This window comes from Dendrobates tinctorius, unplaced genomic scaffold (assembly GCF_039654945.1).
Source record: "Dendrobates tinctorius isolate UK_male_01 unplaced genomic scaffold, ASM3965494v1 ptg000022l, whole genome shotgun sequence".
Lineage (NCBI taxonomy): Eukaryota > Metazoa > Chordata > Amphibia > Anura > Dendrobatidae > Dendrobates > Dendrobates tinctorius.
Genome location: NW_027361690.1, coordinates 23,785,103 through 23,802,801, shown reverse-complemented (window position 1 = coordinate 23,802,801; position 17,699 = coordinate 23,785,103). Strand labels below are relative to the sequence as shown.

Sequence of the window (17,699 nt, the reverse complement as noted above, 5' to 3'; positions counted from 1 at the left end):
AAACTTAATGCTTTGCTGCACGACATTTTGAGGTAATCACTGCAATCAAACTATTCCTGTAACTGTCAATGAGACTTCTGCACCTCTCCACAGTGAGTATCTGTAGCCCTCTATACAGGCCCACTCACTGATTCTAAGGTTGTAGACACCTGTGATGCCAGTTAGTGGACACACCTTGAGTTAACATGTCCCTTTTGTCATTTTCAGGGGTACCATCATTTCTGTCCAGGCCTATTTCATGAGGGGTACCAACGTGTGCGTATATTTTTTTTTTTTTTAGTTTCCAAATTATGAACATTTTAGAAAGGTACTCTTTTTTTTTTTTTTTACATCATGAGGTTTCCCACGTCAATCTCAACACAGATTTAAAGTCTTTGGTAAGAGGAATCGAAAAAAATTTTTTAATTACCATTAATATACCTTTTTCACATTAAATATATTTTTGCTACAAGAAAGTGTGTGAATGAAATATAAAAGATGTATTAAAAAATTAACGTGGCCCGTATAGAAGCATGACTCCAATTAATAAAATGGCAAACAGTCTTTGCATTGTCAACTTGTTTTCAGAACAATTATTTTTGAGAACTTTGTCAGCGTAACAGTCAGAACGAATGGTCAAACTAAGCGCAGGAGCTCAGTGCATCATGGCGGGGCCAAATATTAACTACACCTTCCCACCTACCTCCTTCTCTGGCTCTATGAAGCGAGAGTGTCAACGAAGAAGATGGCGTAGGGTGAAAAGAGGGAAATCAAGAAGGGAGGAAGGTGCCCTGAAAAGTTTGGCCACAGTGCACCAAGCGCCTGTACTTACGTTGAACAGTCATCCTGTGCCAACAGAGTCCCTTTAACAAGATTAGGCTACTTTCACACTAACGTAGTGTGACGTACGTTGCAATGCGCTGTTTTGGAGAAACAACGTATCCTGCAAAGTTGCCCGTAGGATGCGTTTTTTCTCCATAGACTTGTATTAGCGACGCATTGCGACGTATGGCCACACGTCTCATCCATCGTGCAACGGATGCGTCGTGTTTTGGCGGCCGCGACGCACACAAAAATGTTACATGTAACTTTTTTTGTGCGTCATGTCCGCCATCTTCGACCGCGCATGCACGGCCGAAACTCCGCCCCCTCCTCCCTGGACATTACAATGGGGCAGCGGATGCGTTGAAAAACTGCATCCGCTGCCCCCAATGTGCAAATCTTTCACAACGTGCGTCGGCCCGACGCATTGCGACGTACGTCACACGACGCTAGTGTGAAAGTAGCCTTATACTTCTAAAACAGACAATTGTATAATTATAATAAAATAAATATTTTGACGCCCAACCAGGAAAAAAATATAAACACCAACCTCTCGAATTTTTTCAATGGCTGAAGTAAAAATATAAGCAATGACAATCCATTCCTGGAGAGAAGGCAATGGCTCCAGCTTCACAAGAACCACAAAGGTGAATAGCATGAGAAATGCCAAATAAAACAGCTGAGAAAAAATCCAATGAAAATGTTGCAATTATTGCTTTATCAAAGATATGAGGTTTTAGAATACACAGTATAACACTGGATAAGCTCAGGTCACAGTCAGTTCTTTATTATTTAAAAAAAAAAAAAAACCATACAGATCTCCAGCACTCCACAGATCACCAACCCACTATCTATATATCTAGATAGAGCATACAGTGTCACCTGATTAAATCTAAGGGGGCTGTGGACAGAGGGCAATAACTACCGGCCCTTCAATAACGTGTGATTGCAGTCACAATGCTGGTTCTATTGGGAGAACAATCGCTGATCTAACCTCAACAAGCTTGTAAGCCATCCTGCAAACCTATTTTAGTTAAAGGCTGGCTTTATTTCTCGGAAGAGACGCATTCATCTATTTACGAGCACAATCAGTTACTCTTTATTCTGCAGAACTCAATCCAGGATTTGGTTTCTACTAGAATGACATCTAGATGGGACCAGAGAACCCAGTCACACAATACAAGGTTGTGTAAATGAAATCTCATACACCCTGGGATGAAGGCATTGCTGTTCCTCCTGAGGACAGAGAAATTACCATGCAAAGCAGACTAAAGCAGCAACGTTATACATTATATAAAAAAAAAAAAAAAAAAAAAAAAGAGAAGCCATGTCTGTACTGGAGTTATAACAGGAATTCTGAAGAGTGGGAAGAGGGGAAAATGCAAGCAGCAACGCGACCGATACAAATCCACGGCAAAAAGCGGGTGCGCAGTCACACATTCACAGTCCATAAAAGCTGACAGAGATAAAAGATGGGTTGCGGGTGTGGAGGGGTTGTGCTTAGTAAAATGGAAGGTCCTAATCGGGGATTGACCGCTATTTCCGTAAACACACTCTTATATGGAAAGCTGTAAGTCACAGAATAGGACCGCCCACTTGACTACCAAGCACTGAAGCAGCAAAGATTTTTAACTCTTCAGACTGCTGACAGGTGCACAAATTATATAAAGCCTGGGGCAGGGCGGGGCTGCTGTGTGTGTGCACAGCAGCCTAGATCCATCACACGCTGGGTTATGTTCGCCATATTTGCTGTGTTCATTGTGATGGATCTAGGCTGCTGTGCACACACACACACAGCAGCCCCGCCCTGCCCCAGGCATTATTTAATTTGCGCACCTGTGTCTGAGCCTGCATCGCCCTTCATCTGTGTTTGCTGGTCGGGCAGTGTGTGGAGGTTTAACCTGAGATGTCTCTGTTCAGACCTGGTTGGCCCTTATCTGCACTTGTTTCATCTGGCTGCATGGGAGCGATTCAGACATGTTTCAGGTACATTTGCAATAGATATGGTCTTGCTTTTAAAATATTCAGGATGCTGTAATGGCACAGTGAATAATAAAAATGTAGAGTAGGACCCCCCACATAAGATTGCCTTGGCGCGGCGGGGTGGCTCAATTTATTGATCAATATTTTGCCAAATGTCTCATATGGAATACAGTTAGATGTTAATATGTGCATTGCACTTCATGTTATGCGTTCTGACCAACGGCAGCGCTGGCTTCTCTTTTTATATTTGCAGTATTTGTTCCATGTATGTGGTATTATAGGTCACTATGTGATGGTAATGTGGTCTGGACATGGTGCGGTGGTATTTGTCCCTTTGGATGTGATATTATTGGTCATTTTAAAAATTGAAAAATAAAAAATACACCTAAATTGTATTGGATATTTTAGCAAATGTTTAATAGGTTAGAGTAGAGTATGGCCTGGCCAAAAGAGTCTACCTTGTCGTGGTGGCAGATTAAAAAATCTTTTGGCCAAAAGAAGAGCTGCTGGCTAGATGTGAGATCTGGTAATGGGAACTGTGAATGTGTGATTGATGAGAAGTGCAGTTTTACCAAGAGAGGTGGGACTGTGGACAATTCAAGGGGTGGAGGGCGGTGCTGGGGTGGAGCCAGGGCGGAGTCTCAAGGGGGCACCAAAAATTTTGCCAGCATGGGGCCCCGAAATTCCTAGTGGCAGCCCTGACCTTAGGTGTATGCTGCTGTCGCTAGGAGGCTGACACTATGCTAATAAGAAAAAGTTAGATCCTCCCCAGCAGTATACACCTACCGACAGGCACAAAGTACTCCACTTGGTGCTAAAGCAATAGTAGGAGCAAATATAAGAACTCAACCTATGTACCAACCAAACAACGGCACACTGGCCAACACGGTACAACATTAAGGGATGGTGCCGTGTCCCCCAATGAAGGCTCCAAGAAAGATTTTATGGTATCAAAAATCCCTCTCTTACTCTCGTCATTGGGGGACACAGGTTACCATGGGATGTCACAAAGCAGTCCCACAGGTTGGAAAGGTATGTAGAGAAAAGTGAACTTAGGTTGGCCGGTGGGAAACCACCACCTGTAGTATCTTCCTACCCAGGCCTGCATCAGCATTTACCTTGTAAAACCTCATGAAGGTATGAAGAGAAGACGAGGATGCGGCCTTGCAGACTTGCAGGGCCAAAGCCTGGTGACGAACAGCCCAGGAAGCTCCGATCGGCCCGAGTAGAGTGAGCCGTTTGTCCTGAAAGCGGTATGCTTCCAGAACCGCTGAACGAATCCAACGAGCGATGGTGGATTTAGACGCTGGTAGGCCCTTTCGACGACCTTCAGAGACGACAAGCAGGGAATAGAACTGACGGAAAGAGGCCGTCCTAGCAAGGTAGACTCGAATAGCCCTGACCAAGTCAAACTTGTGGAGGGATCTCTCCAAGGGATGGACTGGAGAAGGACACCCAGAAGGGAGGACGATGTCCTCGTTGCTGTGAAAGGTAGAAACTACCTTTGGCAGGAAAGAAGGCATTGGTCTGAGGAGGACCACCTTATCCTGGTGCAGAATCAGGAAAGGAGAACGGCAGGACAATGCTGCCAACTCGGAGACCCTCCTAACAGAGGTGATGGCGACCAGGAAGGCCACCTTCCACAAGAGGAGGGAAAAGGAAATATCCTGAAGTGGCTCAAAAGGCGCATGCTGGAGGGCACCCAGGACAAGATTGAGATCCCATGGATCAACCAGAGAATGGTAAGGAGGCGCTATGTGAACGACGCCCTGAAGAAAGGTCTTGACTTAGGGAAAGGAAGCCAGATCCTATAGGAAGAGAATAGCCAGAGCGGACACCTGACCCTTTCAGGTACTGAGGGAAAGGCCCGAATCAAGACCCGTTTGTAGAAAACCGAGAACGGTGGGAAGGGAAAAGGTCATGGAAAACAAACTGTTGTCCTCACAGCACCGAAAGGCCTTCCAACTAGAGTTGAGCGACTTTGGTCGGATCGGGTTTCGTGAAACCCGAATGAAACAAAATAAGTTTCAGATGAAACTCGTCCGACTAGAGCAAAACAAAGTCGGAGTTTAGTCCGAAACCCGACCCCAATGCAAGTCAATGGGAAATAAAAGTCGGACGAAACTCCGACTTTTTTTGCTCTAGTCGGACGAGTTTCATCTGAAACTTATTTTGTTTCATTCGGGTTTCACGAAACCCGATCCGACCAAAGTCGCTCAACTCTACCTCCAACATCTGTGATAGATATCCTGGAATAAAAAAGTAAAACAATATATTGCAAAAATTGCATGAAAGTAGTAATAATAGTAATAATAAGGGTATTTAGTTAACATAGTTTTGATCAAAATAATGTAGAAGCCATCCCGCCACGTCACGGCAACCCTTGTGGGACAGTCCTAACTCTTGTATTTAAAACCTTTCCACTTGTCAAGTGACGTAAATGTGAACAAGGACAGAGGGACTGAACCACCAGTAATACTATGGGCCAGACAGGATGGATTTTCCAACTCAGACAGGGCGGTCACACCCTTATATGCACAGAATGCACAGTGAAACAAACGAGAAACTGGGTCTGAGCAGAAAAAGTAAATTAATGTGCATGCAAAATGTAATTGCATATGCAATTACATTTTGCATGCACATTAATTTACTTTTTCTGCTCAGACCCAGTTTCTCATCTGTGATAGATGCGTGAAGACCCGGGTTTCTTGCTTTAATCACGGTCTGTATGACCTTGCGAGAAAAACCTGTGTCTCAGGACCGCGGCCTCGACGGCCATGCCATTAAATTCAGAGACGGAGAATTCGGGTGGAAGAGGGGCCCTTGCAAGAGAAGATCTGGACAGTCTGGAAGCCTCCAGGGGAAGTCCGAGAGCATGTTCACTAGCTCTGCATACTAGGCCCTGCATGGCCAGTCTGGAGCTACTAACAGCACATGGACCCCCCCCTCTGCCTTTATCTTTTTTACGACTCTCGGTATCAAGGGAAGAGGCAGGAACAGATAAGGCATGTGGAACTGGGGCCACAAGATCACCAGTGCGTCGCAACCGATTGCCACCGGATCCTGGGACCTGGCTACGTACCGGGGAACCTTGTGGTTCGTTAGGGACACCATCAGATCGACATCCGGAAAGCCCCACCTCTGACAAGTTTGGTTGAAGACAGCGGGGTTGAGAGACCACTCGCCTGACGCAACTCCCGGGCGACTCAGAAAATCGGCTTCCCAATTGTCCACTCCTGGAATGTGAAAGGCTGATATGGTGGGAACATGGCTTTCCTCCCAACGTAGAATCCTTGTTACCTCTGCCACGGCAGTGGCATTGTCCGACTGGATGCGGACCGGCTTGCCCGCGAAGAGGGACTGCCAGCGGACGAGGGCAAGAAGAATTGCCGTCATCTCCAAGAGATTGATTAGAAGGAGGGCTTCCTGAGCATCCCAGCGACCCTGCGCTGTGAGATGAAGGAAAACCACTCCCCAACCTTGAAGACTGGCATCGGTGAGAATGATCTGCCATCGAAGAGGAAGAAATGACCTCCCGTGCAGGACAGAAGCGGATCGCGTACACCAAGTGAAGCACTGCCTCACATTGAGGGGTAGAAGCACCGGATGATCCAGGGAAACTGTACTCTTGTCCCAGATAAATAGGAGGGCCAGTTGGAGAAGGCGGATGTGAAACTGGGCATACGGCACTGCTTCCATGGAGGCAATCATCTTCCCCAGGACTCTCATGCAGAATCGATGGGGAAGAGGGATGGAGTGCTATATGGCTTTGATCCCCTGCTGAGGGGATGAGAATATCTCCTTTGGAAGGAAGACTTGAGCTTGGATGGTGTCAAATTCCATGCCCAGGAACACAAGACGCTGAGTTGGGATGAGGGTCGACTTCTCTTTGTTGATTATCCACGGCGCAGCGTGTCCAGAGTGATCTGGAGGCTATGTTCGCAGTCTCAGGGAGACGTGACTTTGACCAGGAGATTGTCGACATAAGGGATTATGAGAATCCCCTTGAAACGAAGGATGGCCATGACCGCTGCCATGATCTTCATGAAGACCCTGGGGGCGGACTCCAGACCGAATGGAAGGGTCGTGAACTGGTAATGGTGCTCCTGTATGGCAAACCGAAGGAACCTCTGATGCTGTACACAAACAGGAACGTGCAGATAAGCCTCCTGAATGTCCACAGAGAAAAGAAACTCCCCCGGCTCCATGGGAGGCGATCACCGAGCGCAAGGACTATATTCAGAAGTGACGAACCCGAAGGTGGCGATAAAAAGAAAGGGAAAAAGATTAATAAACACACACAAAACCTGTAAATGCAAAAACACTGCAGATCTGGTGTTAGATCCAGGTCCACCTCCTACAGACACTAAGCAAAAACTGGAGTACTTTGTGCCTGTCGGTAGGTGTATACTGCTGGGGAGGAGCTAACTTTCTTATTTGCATAGTGTCAGCCTCCTAGCGACAGCAGCATACACTCAAGATAACCTGTTTCTACATTGAGTTTAGAAGGATTCAGCTAAGTCAGTTTTTAATAATGTGATGTCTAAAATGGAAAACAAAGAATTCACTGGGTAGAAAGGCAAAATGAGCAATTTTAAGTACACAGTGCTATATAATATGTTGATTGCAACAGGATAAAAAGGTTTATAGGAATAGTGCTTGTTCAACAAGTGTCTGACTTATAAAATAACTAATTTCACCGCAAAATATAGAAGCTACTTTTTCACAATTATCTCGATACACATGAAATGGTTATTTTCATCATTAAAATTAATCACCTACACATTAGAACAATCCTCATAATGGGGCGCTCCACTGCAATCTCCAGCAGTCCAGTAAATAATGAAGAGGTCACTACTACATACAGTGTGAAGATTAATTTAAGAATTAAAACCAGAATTGAACCAGAAGGGAACTGAAGGTAACTGGACACAGTCACTGTAAACAATGTTTCTGTTTGTTTTCACTTTCACCCCAATAATCCTTCACTTTCTGCTAATTCCCCTAATCCCTACTCCTAGTAAGGAACTGCTCATCTCTTCTTCAATCCTCCCCATCCACCTCACCTCCGCCTCAAAACTGTTCCTTAACATACAATCCTCTGTCTCCAAACACAGACAGCCCCCTCATGCCCTCTCCTGCTCCCACCTGCTAACACTTTCTCTGCTCCTTCTCACTGCTGGTGATATCTCTCCAAATCCTGGTCCTCCTCACCACATTCCCACAGTCATTTCTACCTCCCATCCACGCTCTATCACAACCTTCCGTAACCTCTCCAACCTTATACCCATTCACCCAGCCCCCGCTTCCCCAGTCCCACTAACAGGAGATCTGTGGAACGCTCGCTCTGTCTGCAACAAGCTTTCCTACATCCATGATCTTTTTGTTACTACCAAACTCTCCTTCCTCGCCATCACCGAAACCTGGCTCACCCCTTCTGACACAGCCTCTCCTGCTGCACTTTCGTATGGCGGCTTCCACCTTTCTCACACCCCCCGCCCCAGCAGCAAACATGGTGGAGGAGTTGGTTTTCTCCTGTCAGATACCTGCTCCTTCACCCCAATCCCACTGCCACCCTCTGTTACCCTCCCTTCCTTTGAGGTGCACTCTGTGCGCATCTACTCCCCCTCCAACCTCCAACTGGCTGTCATCTACCGCCCCCCAGGGCCAGCCACCACCTTCTTTGACCACTTCACCACCTGGTTACTTCATTTCCTTTCCGCGGACATCCCTACTATCATCATGGGCGACTTCAACATCCCCATTGACACTTCCCTCTCAGCTGCCACTAAACTTCTATCTCTCACTTCCTCCTTCGGCCTCACTCAATGGTCTTCTACAGCCACCCACAAAGATGGTCACACACTGGACCTCATCTTCACCCGCCTCTGCTCCCTATCTAACCTCTCTAACTCACCTCTTCCTCTCTCTGACCACAACCTGCTCACATTCTCTTCCCTCTTCACTCCATGTCTACAATCCCCACCCCACAAACTTTCACACCCTCGCAGGAATCTTAAACACCTTGACCTACACTCATTCTCCGAATCCCTCCTCCCTCTTACAGATATAAGTTCCTTACACAATGCGGATGACGCTGCCGCTCTATATAACACCACAATAGCTGTAGCTTTGGAATCCGCTGCCCCACTTACACATACCAAAACTCGCAAAATCAACAGACAGCCCTGGCACACCAGCCTGACCAAAGAGCTGAGGCGAGCTTCCAGGGCTGCTGAGCGCAGATGGAAAAGATCCCACTCCAACGAGCATTTCATCGCATTCAAACAGTCCCTCACTACTTTCAAGACCACACTCGCCACAGCTAAACAAACCTACTTCTCATCTCTCATATCCTCCCTGTCTCACAACCCTAAACAGTTATTCAACACCTTCAATTCTCTCCTCCGCCCCCCAGCACCTCCTCCCTCCCAACTCATCTCAGCTGAAGACTTTGCCTCATTTTTCAAGCAGAAAATTGATAACATCAGGGACAGTTTTGGTCAACAACCCCCAGAGCCCTTCCTCCCGACTTCCCAGCCCTCCACCTTCAAAACCAACTTCTCCACCATTACAGAAGATCGACTCTCCACTCTACTCTCAAGATCACATCTCACCACCTGTGCACTCGACCCGATCCCATCCCACTTCATCCCAAACCTCACCACAGTCTTCATCCCAACCCTAACCCATCTCTTCAACCTATCACTAACAACTGGTGTTTTCCCCTCAAGCTTTAAACATGCCTCCATCACACCTATCCTCAAAAAGCCCTCTCTTGACCCATCCTCTGCATCTAGCTATCTCCCTATATCACTTCTCCCATACGCCTCCAAGCTACTGGAACAACACGTCTACCTTGAACTGTCCTCCCATCTCTCTTCTTGCTCCCTCTTCGACCGCTTACAATCTGGCTTCCGGTCACACCACTCCACTGAAACTGCCCTTACTAAGGTCACCAATGACCTCTTAACTGCCAAGAGCAAGCGGCACTACTCTGTCCTCCTCCTCCTGGACCTGTCGGCTGCCTTTGACACAGTGGACCATTCCCTATTATTACAGACCCTCTCATCCCTCGGCATCACAGACTTGGCCCTCTCCTGGATCTCATCATACCTAACAGACCGGACATTCAGCGTCTCCCACTCACACACCACCTCCTCACCTCGCCCCCTATCTGTCGGAGTCCCACAAGGTTCAGTCCTAGGGCCCCTGCTGTTCTCTATTTACACCTTTGGCCTGGGACAGCTCATAGAATCTCATGGCTTTCAGTATCATCTTTATGCTGATGACATACAGATCTACATCTCTGGACCAGATATCACCTCCCTACTAACCAGAATCCCTCAATGTCTGTCCACTATTTCATCCTTCTTCTCCACTAGATATCTGAAACTCAACATGGACAAAACAGAATTCATCATCTTTCCCCCATCTCACGTGACCCCGCCTACGAACCTATCAATTACAGTAAATGACTGCCCACTCTCCCCAGTCCCACAAGCTCGCTGCCTCGGAGTAATCCTTGATGCTGATCTCTCCTTCAAACCACATATCCAAACCCTTTCCACTTCCTGCCGACTTCAACTCAAAAATATTTCACGCATCCGTTCATTCCTCACCCAAGAATCTGCAAAAACCCTAGTCCATGCCCTCATCATCTCTCGCCTTGACTACTGCAACCTCATGCTCTGCGGCCTCCCCTCAAACACTCTCGCACCCCTCCAATCTATTCTAAACTCTGCTGCCCGACTAATCCACCTGTCCCCCCGCTATTCCCCAGCTTCTCCCCTCTGTCAATCCCTTCACTGGCTCCCAATTGCCCAGAGACTCCATTACAAAACCCTAACCATGACATACAAAGCCATCCACAACTTGTCTCCTCCATACATCTGTGACCTCGTCTCCAGGTACTTTCCTGCACGCAACCTCCGATCCTCACAAGATCTCCTTCTCTACTCCCCTCTTATCTCCTCTTCCCACAATCGCATACAAGATTTCTCTCGCGCATCACCCCTACTCTGGAACTCTCTACCACAACATATCAGACTCTCACCTACCATCGAAACCTTCAAAAAGAGCCTGAAGACCCACCTCTTCCGACAAGCCTATAACCTGCAGTAACCACCGATCGACCAAACCGCTGCACGACCAGCTCTACCCTCGCCTACTGTATTATCACCCATCCCTTGAAGATTGTGAGCCCTCGCGGGCAGGGTCCTCTCTCCTCCTGTACCAGTTATGACTTGTATTGTTTAAGATTATTGTACTTGTTTTTATGTATACCCCCCTCACATGTAAAGCGCCATGGAATAAATGGCGCTATAACAATAAATAATAATAATAATAATAATAATACTACATTCCAATGGGACATTTTAGTGCCCCATTCCTAGGACCCCAGCAGTCAAGTCCCCAATCAGAAAGATAACTATTCTGCAAGTAAATGATGTTTATCTGTAAACTGAAAGATATCCATCTACATCTGGGACCCCAAACTTCCTTTTCCCTTCAGTTTTATAATATGTATAGAAGTACTATAGCAAATGGGGAAAATGCAGAAATTTAAAACAAAAACTTCATGTCACAGTCACTGTAAATGGGGATGTACTAGGAAGCAAAAGGCAGAAGGACAAAAATATTGTTTCCAACGGCTATTTATACTCACTGTGTTAAACCAAAATTTCACGATTGGTGCATGATAGAAGGCATAAAACTTCTGAGTGATGGGAAGGCGACGGGTTTTTGTTGGAGTCTCAATTTCAGTCTTCACATCGGTATCAACAACTTCCCTAAATACATTCTAAAGAGAAAAATAAGTCATACACCAAACCATTATTTCACTAAAAATCTAATCTGCTTTATTCCTTTGCTATATTAAAAAAATGCAAAAATATACCAGATATTTGATCAGAAGAGAAAAAAAAAAAAAGGGAGAATCTTATTAAAAAGGGGGTTGAAGACCCCTTTTAATATTTTAAAACCAGGCACACTATTTTCTAAGACTGTAAAGAATCATATACTGATGTACTAATCTACTGCCCAGAAACCTTGATGGGCTCCAGAAGAGCGCGGAAGGGGATCCAGTGGTGAATATTTTGTTCTCTTTATTTTCAGACCACACAATGAGTCCAATATTTAAGAAGCGCTCCTCCCATCAATGTTTGTATCCTCTTCATATATTTCAATCATATTATACAGCACTGTGTACTTACAATTGTTCATTTTGCTCTTCTACTCAGTTAATTCTTCTGTTTTCCATTAGGTATATGACATCACGTGATTAAAAACTGACTGAACCCTTCTAAGATCTATGTAGAAACAAGGGGTCTGTTTTCCCTGCACTAGTCAAGTCACTGCAGAAGTCCCTGGCAGGGCGAAGAAGGTAGCAGCTGGGTCAGGGATTGAGGAAGGGGAATGATAAATGCAGGGACCATATACTTCCTGTTCTATATAAAGCAAAGAAAAGAAGAATTTACTGAGTAGGAAGGCAAAACGAGCAACTATAAGTACACAGTGCTGCATATTATGATGAATACAATATATTAAAAGGATATAACATTTGATGGGAGGAGGAGTGCTTCTTTAAAACTAAGAAAATGGGTGAATTCCAACAGTTGGCATCAGTTAACCTTCAATAAGGCTTTCATTTTTTCCCTATCTGCATATAGGAACAGGACTGGTAGGCGGGGAGCTGCCAGTCTAACACATCTGCAGGAAGCTGGCATATCCGACTGATAACCCAGAGTAGAAAGTATAAATTCTCCTTTTGCTTTTTATGCTGCAGCTCAAGGTCATTAACCCATACTATACACAGACAAGGCAACATGAACTTGGTAATCGATGGCCTGTAAGGTTTCATACATACCATAGCAATATTATCTGGTACATGTTGAAAATTATTCTCGCTGTCATCCATTGACATTTGATGGTCATCCTGAGATTGTGGTATATGGGACATTTCTGCCTTTGTTTTATATTCAAGCATGAGAATTGTAGGAGGGATCAAAATGCTCAGAATCACCTAACATATCACAAAAAGATAGAAATAGGTCATAAAGAATTCATCATTGTCCTGTTAATGCTGACCGTTTATATTTCAATCGCATAGATGAAATATTACACAATGGAGTGAGATCAATTTTATGTTTTAGTTCTCACTAGATCGTACAAAAGTAAAAAGGCAATAAACGTGACTTTTCAAGCTTTTTACAAAACAGAGAATCCCCTTGACGAAGCTTGGATGAAACGCGTGTTGGGTAGGGGGGTGGGGACTCCAAATACTACCCTAGTTAGGTGCATCACCTGATGCAAGTACTATGCATGCTCAGTATTCTTTTTTGTCATTGACACATACTATTCTACTTGCTAAAAATTGAGAGTTTTGGCTGACGCCACTGTGTGTATACTCTGTGCAATTTGTGCATAGTTGTGACCCCCATTTCTGGATACTCTGCTTTCACTTTGGATCTTTGTTCACCTTGTATTGCTTTAATATTTTCAATTAATTGTATGTTTTATGACACTAGCTAGCACTGTGTTTTGTTTCGTCGGGCTTATATAGTGTGTCTCTGTATGTGGGCTTTACTCGTGCTCACTAGTTTGTTGATATTTTTACAAAACACACCTATTACTATTAACGAATTTGCAATAAAACTCGAAGCCAAGGATGTTTAACCACTGGACATGTCTACATAACTCCAATGTATCATATAGAAAGCAGCTTATTAGACAGATGTCAACAATCACAGCGAATTTCAAAAGGAAAAGGCATGTGGACAAATAAGCATGATAGTTGCCAATGTTATTACCGTACTATACAAGGCTACAGCGAAAACTACAAGGAATGAGCAAACACTAGTATATGGCTTGTGAGCTATCTCTTCCTAAAGACCATAACACTCAACTTTGGGGTGTAATAAATGAAATAAGATTTTTTTAAAAAATGTAAATACTTTGTAAAATAAAATATAGTAGATACTGCAAACAAACAAAAAAAAAAAAAAAATAATATCAGAAGTACCACCTTATACCAGGAATTCTTCCTCATGTTTAATCTTCCCATCCACATATCCGACAGCAGCATCTGAGTACAAGTGTGTGCAACAAAATTGCGAAGCCGAGAGGATACAGCTAGTTTCAGGCAGGTAGAATTACTCCAATTTTTCAGCTCGTATGTGAGAAGTTTCATTGCCATGGTTTCATCTTGTTTGAAGGATTGATCTAGCAAATCCACTGCTAGTTGTCCAAATTCACTGAAAAAAAAGAAAAAAAAAAAAAAAGAGTTAATACAATACATCAAGAAAATAATGGGTTATCAAGTCAATAAACGTGACCATACCCATTTATAGGGGTTTTCCTTACCAACATTAGTGAATTACTATCTAAAGTATAAAGACACATAATATCTTGATAATGGTGGACCAGGCTCTAAAGGAGGCCACACACAGACGGCTGTTGGCCGATTGTTCAACTGGCAGGCTTCTCATCCAACTCATCCATACTCAGGAGTGGTCAACCGAAAGCCCGTGTTCTTTATGAGAACACCCTCAAAACACGTATAGTGATGGCTTATCTTTGTCAGAATAAAGTAATCGGCAGTCTGAAATTGGACATGCCCGTTCAACATCTCACCCAACGATCATTTGTCCTGGGCCCTTATACACATTATACTTTTGGCCTAACCAGTCGTTATCAGAGGGTTCAGCTGACATTAGTCTAATGTTTATGGGGGGGCCTATGATCACAATAATAAGTTGGACAAGGCAGCTTCGGCTCCTGGCATCTTCTCCAAGTTGTAAGCCTCCTACAGACATGCAATGTAGTCTTGAGTCTTCTGCCAGCTGCTATCAGGAGCCAAATCTGCCATGTTCGGTAACAAGTACCTTAGCAGCTTGCTTCTATAAAGTGGTGTGAGGTCATAAAAATGAAAGCATTGTCAATGTACAAAATGATAGGCCCAATGTAATTTTAAGAAATTACCTTGAATGTTCTTTCAGCTCCTCTGAAGTGTCATCCACAACATCACTCTGCTTTGCTTCATAAGCCATAGAGCGGCACAATTTGCAGGCAACTAACGCTTTAGCCATAGACTCCTCCCCATGCTGCCAGAAGAAAAGCGCCATTTTCTGCCTCTTCATCAAAACAGCCCAAACCAGCAGCTCATTAAATGGGTAAGGAAAACGCTTCATTTCAGGATCGTCAATGTCCACAATCTCATCCTTGACCCTTTTCTTTTTCCCCTCATCAGATGACGCATCTTGCTACAAAACAAACCAGTATTAACACAAAACAACCAAGCAGCATGTTCGTCGTGAAATATAGGATCACGATTTGGGGCAGTATATCATAGGCAAAAAAAAAAAAAACAACAAAATATATCGAACAGGAGAATCCGGAGTCTAATAGTTTTAGAACATTTTTATTAATCAAAAAAAGGTAGCAATTATCTTAAAGTGTATAGAAAAGACAAACGATGTGACAGCCGGAGTTTTGCACAACTGTAATCCCCATAAGCAAAAACAACCTCAGAAAATATACATAGAAAAATAAAAGGTCAGACAGTATGAATGATAAGCCAACATGGAATATTAGACCAGTATACAGGGAGCTATCTGGTTTGCCAGTTAGTAGAGAGATCAAAGAAAGAATTACTTGTCAACATAGACAAACCTAAGCAGCATTTTATAATATGTCAGGCCAAGTGGCGATACCAAAAAGCCACTGCCATCAACAGATCTTACCCCTGCATGGCAAAAGACTTAGGCTGTCAGACGAATAATGCAATCCCCAACGCACGTTTCGCTTGTTTGGGATTCATGCTGTCACAATGGGGGATGTTAGATCAATGGTGCATAACACAACCTCTTTGTCTATGGTAACAGGTCACATGGGAGCCCATGTGATCCAGACATCCAATGAGATCGCAGCCACATGACGCGAGAGTGGAGCAGCGCTGGAAACGGCAGAAGGCAGTGGATTTTATTGCACTCATTACACACAAACACACATCACAGATTGGTAGTGGGGGGGGGGGGGGGGAATAAGACTACTCCAATGTCAGCTTGTCTTTTAAGGACACGTAAGCGACAACGTCCCAAAACTAAACCAATAAGTCATTAAAACACAGCTAAGGGAACAAATTACCCATAACAACCACTGGACTCCTTGCTGACACTGCAGCAGTGATCACATCCAGCTCATCATGCATGGGACCACTGCAGCCAATCACAGGATCCAGGTCACTTACATCCATCAACGCTGAGGTCAGTGATAGGCTGCAGCTGTCATGTGAATGATATGTTTTTCCCCTTAATAAAATTCCATATAATTTCCAAAAAAGATAACATCACCAATCTCCCTACTGCTGCCCCAACACTATTAAAAAGGGGCACTGGTGTGGAAGTGATGATTGAAAATCAGCATAGGCACATATGAAAAATGTAAGCAGAATAATGTCCGATGTTGTTCCGCCTGGGTAGTAAAGTGCAGCTCGACAGAACCTTACCTTCGCTTTATAAGGCTGGGCCGTTTTTATGAAGTGATTGTGTCTCATCTTCTCCTTTTTATCTGCTCGGCTTCCAAATGATTCGTGGGTTTTATGCATTTGGGGTGTATTGCTTGAAGTGTTTCTGCCAGAACGCTGTAAAATATAATTCCATGAACACACGTCTTTTCAGTAGATGGGAAAGTAATAAAGACTTGAGAACATTGGCTCAAAATCCGTTCATTGCATTAAGTCTAGTTTCAGGTCTCTAGTCATTTAACAATCAGAGTAAATTTAGGCCATATAAAAAGGAGAGTACTGCATATATAGAACAGGATTGAGCAGTGGACTGGCCTCAGGTCCACAGGGTTTGACTCAAGAACTTATAGCGATAGCCTGGCTGCAGAGAGGGCCGCAGTGGAGCTATGCTGTAGCGGCTGTCACAGAGATCCTGGCCCAATGTCGGGGGGAATTTACACACAAGAATTCAGCACCTCAACCAGCAGCGATTTACAGTACAATATATGTGCATGGGTTTAGAAGAGAATCCACAAAAAAAAAAAAAAAAAAGTTTCACGGATTCAAATCCAAATATGGACAATTATTTCTTCTGATTTATTAGTTGCAATGTTTTGTTCTATTTTTTTTTTGCAAATGATTATAGGAAGTCTTTTTGCCAGCTTAACAGCAGCCACGTGAACCCGTAGACTAAAGATGATCACTGGCTAAGGCCTCAATACACACGTGAATTTTACTATCCAGGAGAAAACACTTTTCTTTAGGATCCATCCTAGGTATATCCATGTGCCATCTGTTAATTTTTTTTATCACTGAAGAAAAGTTTGTTCCAAAGACAATAAATTGACCCCATCGAAAGCGACAAGTTTTTATTCAAACTGATCACTAAGCAACTGACCCGGGAGACAACGAAGAAAATTGGAAGCCTTCAGACTTGTATCTGGGTTTCTTGGTTCCCACTGCCTTGTATGGCAGAGTCTGAACAGCAAACATGGATCAGAATAGGTCATTCTCTGAATCTAACGGATCTCCTGCACGGTTGTGTGTAGATCCATTCAAGTCTATGGTCAGCACATGGGGGACAATTCACTTGGATATGTGCCCTAAGGGAGGGTTTTCTGGACATGCTCTAAACCTCTGAAGAGGTCAATGCTTAGGGAGAGGGAAGAGAAGGTGAGCTGTGATCATCACCTGCTTATGTAATCTTATCTGTATATAGAGGTTGCCATTCATTCCTGTGATGCGGGGAACAACTAAAAAGTGACAGCAAAGTGTCAGCCTATTATGAAGTTTAAAGCTCAGAGTAGAAACTGAAAGATTTCAGGCAGTTTCAGTGAGGTGTTAAAAAAATAAATAAAATCAATAAATCACCAAAGATATCTTTAACACACACTTGATAGAAGCACCAAGC

At 44.1% G+C, this 17,699-nt stretch overlaps 1 protein-coding gene across 3 annotated transcripts in view; it reads right to left on the bottom strand.

Moving 5' to 3' along the window:
* The window catches only part of LOC141084081 (transient receptor potential cation channel subfamily M member 7-like), a 166,054-nt gene that overhangs the window by 72,217 nt on the left and 76,138 nt on the right, over nucleotides 1-17,699 (bottom strand). For all 3 annotated transcript variants that reach the window (XM_073568497.1, XM_073568498.1, XM_073568499.1), the window contains 6 exons: nucleotides 16,292-16,426; nucleotides 14,767-15,047; nucleotides 13,811-14,039; nucleotides 12,653-12,808; nucleotides 11,453-11,587; nucleotides 1,352-1,480 (listed from right to left, as the gene is read on the bottom strand). In XM_073568497.1, the coding sequence (XP_073424598.1) occupies nucleotides 1,352-1,480; nucleotides 11,453-11,587; nucleotides 12,653-12,808; nucleotides 13,811-14,039; nucleotides 14,767-15,047; nucleotides 16,292-16,426 (1,065 nt within the window). The remainder of the gene's footprint in view (nucleotides 1-1,351; nucleotides 1,481-11,452; nucleotides 11,588-12,652; nucleotides 12,809-13,810; nucleotides 14,040-14,766; nucleotides 15,048-16,291; nucleotides 16,427-17,699) is intronic.